Here is an 8616-nt window from a genome sequence, read left to right on the forward strand (position 1 = left end):
AGGACAGTGAGCAATGCCTTATGTTATGATAATGCATAAGTAGCACACAGTGTTTATTGCACAAGCAGATCAGAGCAACAGTTAAAGCTTTTCTACACATTTCTGTGGAAGTGCATCATTTACCCACAAGCAGGATTTACTGTTCGGGATAAATAAGGAAAGTTTGTTCTTGATGAAAAAAACTTTCACCTGTCATAGCATACCTCCTTAATAAGAACAAAATGTCAAGATTCAATCCACTGTGTTGGTTCATTAAAGAGGCCCAAATCAGAAAGCTGCGATTAAAAATAAATACTTTTTACATAAACTTTGACTTTCATTACAGAGTATGGACTAAAGATTGTAACTTATAATTGTTACTTATATTTATTTTCACCAGTTTCTTTTTTTTGGTCTTATAAGACATTACAAGTAAAGGACAGGAGTAAAACATCAAATTATTTTATACCTTTATCCCCACAATATTATGTAAAAAAGTTGAAAATTACAAAGAAGTAAAAGCTGAACAGTCTTGCAGTTTCTATAGAACCAATAAATGAGGCAAATTATGTTGGCTTCAGTGTTATTAAAATCAAAATCAAAGAAAGAAAATGAAGACGTCAGCTATTGTCAGTGTTTTTCTGATTTAAGGTTTCCTATGTCTATTTTATTCCTTTTCAAAGCACTCTGTAGATAATAAATACAAATTAAACTTCATTAATCCTGAGGTTCACTCTGAAACTAGCTGAACTGGCTCAAACATGCATACCTAAGAAGGCCAAGTTAAGGAGGGGCCTAAGAGTCAGGACCCTTGTTTTAAGCTGTTCATCAATGTTAAATTACCGACTATAAATAATTGTATATTTAATTTTTTTGAAAACGTCAATAAAAACAGATTTTTTGCAGAATTTGCAAAAAATAAATTATAAAACATTTCACCAAGGAAAATAGTTTTCATACAAATATTCTTTCACAGAAATAATGAGGCTTTCTCTTTCATAGAATATTGACATTGATAAAATACCAATTAAAAAAAAATCAAATGCATCTATGATGCGTTGATTCATTACGTAAATCATCATGGAAGTACTTTGTACTTAGACTATTGGGTAAATTCTAATTGGTGACAAAATCACATGTTTTATGAAATTGTATTTTATGGTTTGACAGATGAGAAACGAATAAAAAATTGAGTAAAACTCAAAAATGACTAGCAAAAAGCAAGGTAATCTACAGAGGTAGACAGATATCTGGGTTTAAGGCATGTCTAATCTCTGAATGTATGATTAAAAACCCATTTAATCCAAAAACTGGAAAACAGAACAAATGTTTGGCAACAAAAGCATATATAAGGCCTAACATAATCGTAAAATTCCATGTCACAGTGTTTCGTAAGTGAATAAAGCTATCAGCACAGGATGGGAGATCGTGGCTTTGATGAATGGAGTTTCTAACCCTACCTCATCTAAAATCTATGCAACCTTTCCATTGTGGATGGGAATAGACCTCTTCCTAAGACACACTGGAGCAGTGGATGCTGGGAGAGCCCATCTGTGTGAGAACCTTGTCCAGCCACTGCAAAGGACCATTAAGATGTAGCTCTATCCAGCAGGGGGTGCTGGTCACTGTTTGACGTCTACAAGATAAAGAAAAAAAACATATTAATGTGACGACCTTTGTGCTAAACAACATTATTGCAAATGTAAATTCCCTACAAGATAATTTGATGAGGTAACTACAGTAAAACAAGGGCTAGTCGTTTTAATTACGGTAGATAAGTACCTTCACCAATGCTACAAACTCAACCAGCTATTTCTGAAGTCATTTAAGTCCAGAGATGTTTTTTCTCTAAGGTGTTTGGTGCCAGAAATACAACACGTATGACTAGATGAGACATTCAGCGGGGAACCCCCTCTAGGAAAGAGAGTCTCAGATATGTTCACCATCCGATGTCAATCTCTTCACAGCACTTTATGTCTCCTGCGTTCTCCTCTGTTACCATCTCAAGCTGAAGAACCATTTTTGTACGATGCAAAATGTAATATATATATCACCACAAGGAATGCAGGAATTGGTGGGACAATAATTATAATATGTTTGCATGCAATCATTGTAAACAGCTAAAACGAGTACCTTGAGCAAACAAACTTTAGTCTTTATTTGGACATTTTCTTTTTGAGAATGTAATGAAGGTCACTAACAGTTAACACCACAGATGTCTGCAACCCAATGTAGAGGGGGAATATGGATTTGTCCTACACTGATATACACAACAATAGAAATTCAGGTTTGATTCTTTTTTTAAAAGCAAAGAACTTAAGCTTGATTTTCTGGTTGGTTCATTCTTTTATCTATTCAACGTTTACAGATTAATCTTAAAGTCAAATGAACATTGTATTGTTGGGGTTCTTAATAAGTTCTTGTGTTTTTAAAAGTTACTTTAAACAGCTTTTTCCGCAGTACTTTTCCATCGGGTCGATGGCAACAAGTTGAAAATATTTACCTGTACTCGGCACCCCAACCTTTAACAAAACTCATTCGAATAGTACACATCCTGGTGAGCTGGTAGACTGCCTCAAAGCCCTGGTTGACCGACTGGGCGAGGAGGGCAGCAAACTCCTGGTTGTTGAAAATCTTAAGGTTACAACCTAAAAAAAAAAAATCAAATTAGACTTTTTGATAGAGAAAAAAATACTGAATCCAGCTTTGCTATTTGTGATTAATGTAAGAGGATTTTGCACTAACCTGGTGGGATTTTGCACACAGTGGCAGGGTGCCAACTGTAGTGCTGGTTGCAGTTTGGACTTTGAACAAAGATGGCACTGTCACTCAGACACTCTGCAAATACCTCCCCCCCAATGTAGTACAGCCTCACACCTCGTCCTGGAAAGCATACAGAAACAAGTGTACCTCATCACACAAGCTGCAGATAATATGAAACCCAAATACAAAAAAAAAAAACACACAAAAAATTCATATGAAGTCAGAGGTTATGTCCTCACAGTATGGGTACCTATGTGTCTGCGTGTGAGCTCTACTGCAGAGTTGCGGTTCACATTGGACAACAAGCCCAGACAGAAGCGTTCAGAGTTGGACGGGTCTGTGAATCCGTCTACTGTGAGGGAAGGCTGAGAAGCGTGGAAGGTCTCTCCAACACGCTGGTTCAGCTCATAGTAGGAGATGGAGCACCAGAAAGCTGATTCACAGTAGGTCACTGGCTGTAAATCTGGATTGGTACAGATAAAAGAGGGATTTTAGGTTTTCTGTCGAGGTAAAATCCTTTCAGGCCAAACTTTTTCAGTGTAAAGTCACAAACTGAAAACATGTCCAAGATTTTGGATTTTTACACATCCAGGTGCTGATGTTGATTGATGACTTAGGAATGTGGGCGGCCATGGTGCAGCGGTAGGGTGGTCGACCCATGTTCGTAAGATTGCAGTTTCGATTCCCTCCTAGCATGCCCATGAGTCGAAGTGTCCTTGGGCAAGACACTGAACCCCACCTTGCTTCTGGTGGTAGGTTGGCGCCAGTGTCCGGCACCGGAGCCGCCACCAGTGTGTGAATGTGTGTTTGAATGTGTGAATGGGTCTGTGACTGTAAAGCGCTTTGGGCTTTGTAGGTAGAAAAGCGCTATATAAGTATACACCATTTACGATATTAGATTGAGCAATTTAAGGATACTTTTTGTCTTTCTTAGTCCGAAAAAATAAAAGAAAAATTAGGCAACCGCGTCAAGATACATTTTAAATAAAAATCCATTGTTTTGCATAGTAGAGCAGTCTTTTAGGATAAAAGGACCAAAACAGAGGCCTAAAACCACTATGAAATGCAGATTATTTTGTTTTTACTCACTGAGATTACTGTTCATTGGAAACACAGGATTGGGCGACATGCTGGGTGAACCTGCAAAAAGAGCAGCAACAAGAAACGCCAGGAGTTGCAAGATATAGGAAGAAGCTTTTTCTGGACGTCCCACCATGAGGCTCACCAGTGTCCATGTTGAGGTTGACTTGGTGATCATTTGTTTCCCCATCCTCACTCATATATCCAGGCGGGGGAGTTTCTGGGAAAAATAGAGATTTTGCCTTGAGGACCAAATTGTCACAAGTTAAAAATGATCTGACAATAAGATTTTGTGTTAAAAAAATACATTACAAAAAAAGGTTGAAATGTGTCTAACCTGGAATATAGTTATTCTGAGGCTCTGTGTTAGTGGAGATATTTGTATTTTCAGGAATGGATGGGCTGCAGTCATCCAATTGTGGGAAGTCAGTAGAAATATCTGTGTGGCGTGGAACTAAGATAGGAGGCAAAACTGCAGACACAAAAAGGATAGGATTAGCACCTCAAATGCATCCAACAATATGCACCACATAGCAATCAGTACCACTCACTTGGGGTCTCCACCCTTTGGTAATGGTAGGGGTTGACACACACTTCATCTTTCTTTGTGTTAAAAGCAAATTCACAGTGGTCCACAGCCCGCAGTTCGTGATGAGACTGCAGGTCGGGCCAGCGCCACAGGCGGCAGTAGATGACATGAGGGAGACCTTTTCTATGGGAGACCTGCAGGCGTCCGTCTAAAGACCTGAAACACAAATAAGTTATGATAAAATAAAAGGTACTATAACAACTCTGTCTTTTTTTTTCCAATTTAACCTGTTTAACATTGTTTGATTGGCTTTTTTATTGGCAATAAAACTGAATCCATCTTTCTTGGAAGGTAAAAGAGAACATGATCAGAAAAAAAAAAAAACATTTGAATTACATTTTTAGTATTAGATGCCTATCCTTTGATCATTTTTTTAATGTTTAGCGGTTGCTGTGATCATGGTGTTTTCTCTTGATGTGTAATACCATTGCAATAATTTTTTCAGCCTCAAAAACGAAAGAAAAAAATACATTAGTGGAGAAATCCCAAATAACGCCAAAGCTGAAATCCTTCTTTGCGTGTTATATTCAGCATGTATAACATTCTCTGTGACCAGTGCCTCACTTTGTAAAGTTTTGCATGTCGGCTTAAATAGTAATAAACAGAACCACCTCCAACCAACCATTTCAATCTAATATTTAAAAAAATAAAAATCTTTCCAGACGCCACTGAACACAGCTAAATAGTTCAGGCTTAGTTTTCAGGACCTCCTCCTGCAGAGATGGTTTACAGGGTAAGCTGAGGTCAGCGTTCCTCTAACTCTGCTGAACGTTCCCTGGCCGGTGCCCTGCCCCTGTTTGTCACTGACAAAGCGTTTCTAACACAATCTTATTATTCAGCAGAAAAGAGAAAGGAATCCTGATGTTCATTAGCATTCCAGCACAGTTAGGCAGTTTTTGTTGCATAAAATTCATGGGCTGTGATAACAAGTCCATTTGAAAGTCTTTCCTTCAAAAACAACCACAACAACAATAGCAAATAATGACTAAAACCAGGTGAGGTAGTCATAAGTGAATCTTGCTACAGCACTATTTCCTGCTTGCTAAATCCATTTTTGTCACATAAACATTTGCCTACTTAAAACGAGAGGCCCTCTGTTTTCCGGGAAACATTAAAGTGATGAAAATACAACAAATTAGTGATAACAATACAGCTCTTATTCTGCTGGCTGACTCTGAACTTACTAAGACGGATTCTGGATTCAAACACAAGTCCACACCCTGCATAAAGCCCTAAGCACATTCCTGGAAACTGACTAAAAGTTTTAATTTAGTTTAAACACATTTTCTACAGAACTGTTTTCTTTCTTCTCAAATGTCCTTTTTACCAGCAAAATAACATTTTCTCGCTGGGAAAAAAAATTGAGGGGGGACAAAACATGCAAAGACTGTAAAAGAACATGCATTAGCTTCCTTTTTACTGGTACTGATAAAGAAAATGTAAAAAGGGTTCATTCAAAGAAAGCATAGACCTTACTGATAATATTTTTAGTAAGATCATTTCAATACTATTTTATTTAAATGTTAAAGTTCATTTTTAGATGCAGAATCACATAGATCAGGGCTGTTCATTCTTAGTCCTCAAGATCTACCAACGTGACAGTTTTCCAGCTCTCCCCGCACTGCTTACTGCTGATTACCTGAACCAAGTGTGTCCATTCAGTCAGAATGTGGAGACATCTGATAGAGCTGATCAGCAGGTTTGGAGATCTGGAGAACACTCAGGGTGGTAGATCACTAGGTCTACAAATGATGAGATCCATTCAAAAGAAGAAAAAGTTTTACCTTCCTATATGAATTCAATTTGGATCCACCAGACTCGTGGTTTCCACAATTTTATTTAACAAGGAAAACCCATATATGAGCAATTCATTCAAACTAAAGGAATGACACTTGAGCCTGTTCAAGCTGTAAGCTGATCAAATATTAGTTTAGAATCCCAAAAGGGGATCCCCAACAAAGTTCAACACAACTTTCCCAAGATGCATCACAGCCTTTACATGCTCCAAGCTGATATTAATGGTAGAGGGTGGACTTCGGATGCTCTAGTATCAGGTGAAACTTGCTTTGACATGTTAAGCAACTGTTTGTACTCGGGAGAAACATTAAATAGTAACTAATTACATTGCATCACGTGTGAAGTATTTAATGTAATGTAATGACAGATCATGCTCACTGACTGAGTTTCACTTAAAATCTTGCACATCATACAAATAGAAGTTAACGTTTACTGTTATAGTAATGCAATCATGATGAATAAAACATAAACGTTTATTACATGTTTGCACCCTAAAATAATAGTTTTTTATGTGACAAAACCGGCTTTAATAACGCAACTGCTAATGAAAATGATATTGGTTAGCTAGCTAGTTTGCTAACATTAGCTGTCAACAAACGTAGCTTGCAAGTTTAGCCTTCAGTTCAAACCTCTTCTGGTCAAGAAGTCCGCCTTTACCTGGGTATGGTCAAGCATTTAGTGTTCATATTCTGTGTTGTGATAGCTTTTTCCAGCTCGTCCACTTGTCCCGTCCTTTTCAACTTCTTCACGAGACTTTTGACAGCCTTTTCGCACCATTTTTCCTCCTGTCCGTTCTGTTCTCCTTTCTTCCATCCTAGGAGGCTCTTAACGATCGGGGGGGTGAATGGCAGTATGGACATTTCTGATGTTATTTCAAAAGAAAGGGCACTGTAGTTGTTGTTAGGTTGGTTTATCCAGAAAAGCCGTTTGGTTGATAAAGGAGAGGTTAGCTAGCTGAGCTCAAGTTCCCTGCTGCAGAGACGAAGGTTGGTAGCTGGCCAGGCAGGGCTCAGCGGCTTGTGGTGGAGCTTCACTTCGGACAGGTCTGCTGCCTGTCACCGTGAGAACATCAGCAGCTCTCTGACAACCAGGTTGTCTCGGAGATTGCTCCTCCTCCTGTCTTTTGACCAACTTGGTCCGCCCTCCACCTGCATCAGGCTAGTTTTTTTTTAAATAAAAGCTTTATTTATAAGCATCGTTTAGAACAAAAGTCAAGAGGAGAGAGGATAATTATCAATGCATACATACCTTCTATACAGCTATTGTACAGATATCACATATCATAAAAAAAAGTATTGAGATAAAGAAAGAAAGCAAGTGCTTTTGAATTTTATCATCGAAGACTTTAGCCACTGAACTTGCCATTATAAAAAATCTTCCCTTAAATTAATATTTTGTTGTCACAAATTTGTATTTTGTGTGCACCAGTTAGCAATTTGGGGCCACAATTTAGTATTTCTTGCATGCAAACTAACATTTCAAAATGTAAATTTGTTGGTGAACAAAATACAAAAATGTGGCCACAAATCATTTATTTGAAGAAAACACAGTTAATTATTAATTTTTTTGTGTCATTTCCGGGGGTCTGTACAAATTAGAATTTTATGCGCAGAAGTTAGTTTTTGAAGGGCACAAAATAGTATTTTGAGGGTACAAGTTACTTGACTTACTTTGTGGGTATAAATCAGTATTTTGAGTGTGCAAATGAGTATTTTGTGTTCTTTTGTGGCCACATTGATGCCCCCTAATTTGTGTGCACAAATTGCCAAAAAAATACGAATTTGTGCACACAAGATACTAAAGTGTGGCCAGAAATTATTTACTTGAGAGAAAAATGTACTATTCATTTTTGAATGTCATGTCCAGGGCTCTGTAACTGACTTAAAGTTTTGCATAAGTATGCTACATTTTACTTAATAACAACCCCCCCCCTCCCTCATTCCATTCACAAAAAGGAAAAAACATAAAATCCTGTAGTTAGCCACCCTATGTTGAATTCGATAAAGCCTGCAACATTAAACCAACTAAGTAGGCTATTGCAAAGAAAAAATAAGGAATTATAAAAGTCAGATAGAAATCAACAATGTTAAAATGTAAAAAAAAAAATTACATATTCCAAAAAGTTAAACATTACTAATGAACCATTTTTATTAACACTTCTGGGGTAAATATAGCTAACTAAGTTGAAGAATTCAATGGAAACAAACAGGCTATTACTAAACATGCTAGATAACATCACAATAACTTAAATGATCTTAGTAGAATTAACAAAAAAGTTAGATAGCAATTAAAAAAAACATGCCGGAGCCTGTCTAGTTGCTACTTTTCCCTGTGGTTTGTAATGCTTTTTTGTCTTCATTTTCTTTATTTTTGAAAGATGAAAAAATAAAGCTTTTATTGAACTTTGT

General features: G+C 37.3%; 1 protein-coding gene across 1 annotated transcript; it reads right to left on the reverse strand.

The window, feature by feature from the left end:
* Window positions 1–18: 18 nt before the first annotated feature.
* On the reverse strand, window positions 19–7368 carry smad3b (SMAD family member 3b). Its single transcript, XM_004069611.5, has 9 exons — window positions 6866–7368; window positions 4374–4567; window positions 4160–4294; window positions 3968–4042; window positions 3832–3882; window positions 2993–3205; window positions 2725–2862; window positions 2483–2627; window positions 19–1615 (listed from the first exon to the last, which is right to left on the reverse strand). Exons 1-9 carry the CDS (start codon window positions 7066–7068, stop codon window positions 1492–1494), a joined length of 1278 nt encoding a protein of 425 aa, XP_004069659.1. The 5' UTR covers window positions 7069–7368; the 3' UTR covers window positions 19–1491.
* Window positions 7369–8616: the final 1248 nt, after the last annotated feature.

This window comes from Oryzias latipes, chromosome 6 (assembly GCF_053564925.1).
Source record: "Oryzias latipes strain Hd-rR chromosome 6, Olatipes_Hd-rR_3.1".
Taxonomy (NCBI): domain Eukaryota; kingdom Metazoa; phylum Chordata; class Actinopteri; order Beloniformes; family Adrianichthyidae; genus Oryzias; species Oryzias latipes.

Excerpts from the sequence above, each read along its gene's own strand:
- smad3b (XM_004069611.5), bottom strand. The coding sequence starts at position 7,068 with ATGTCCATACTGCCATTCACCCCCCCGATCGTTAAGAGCCTCCTAGGA. Across the intron at positions 3,883-3,967 it reads CAACCTCAACATGGACACTG|GTTCACCCAGCATGTCGCCC; the intron begins GTGAGCCTCATG and ends CTCTTTTTGCAG. Across the intron at positions 3,206-3,831 it reads TCCAATGAACAGTAATCTCA|ATTTACAGCCAGTGACCTAC; the intron begins GTGAGTAAAAAC and ends GTACCAATCCAG.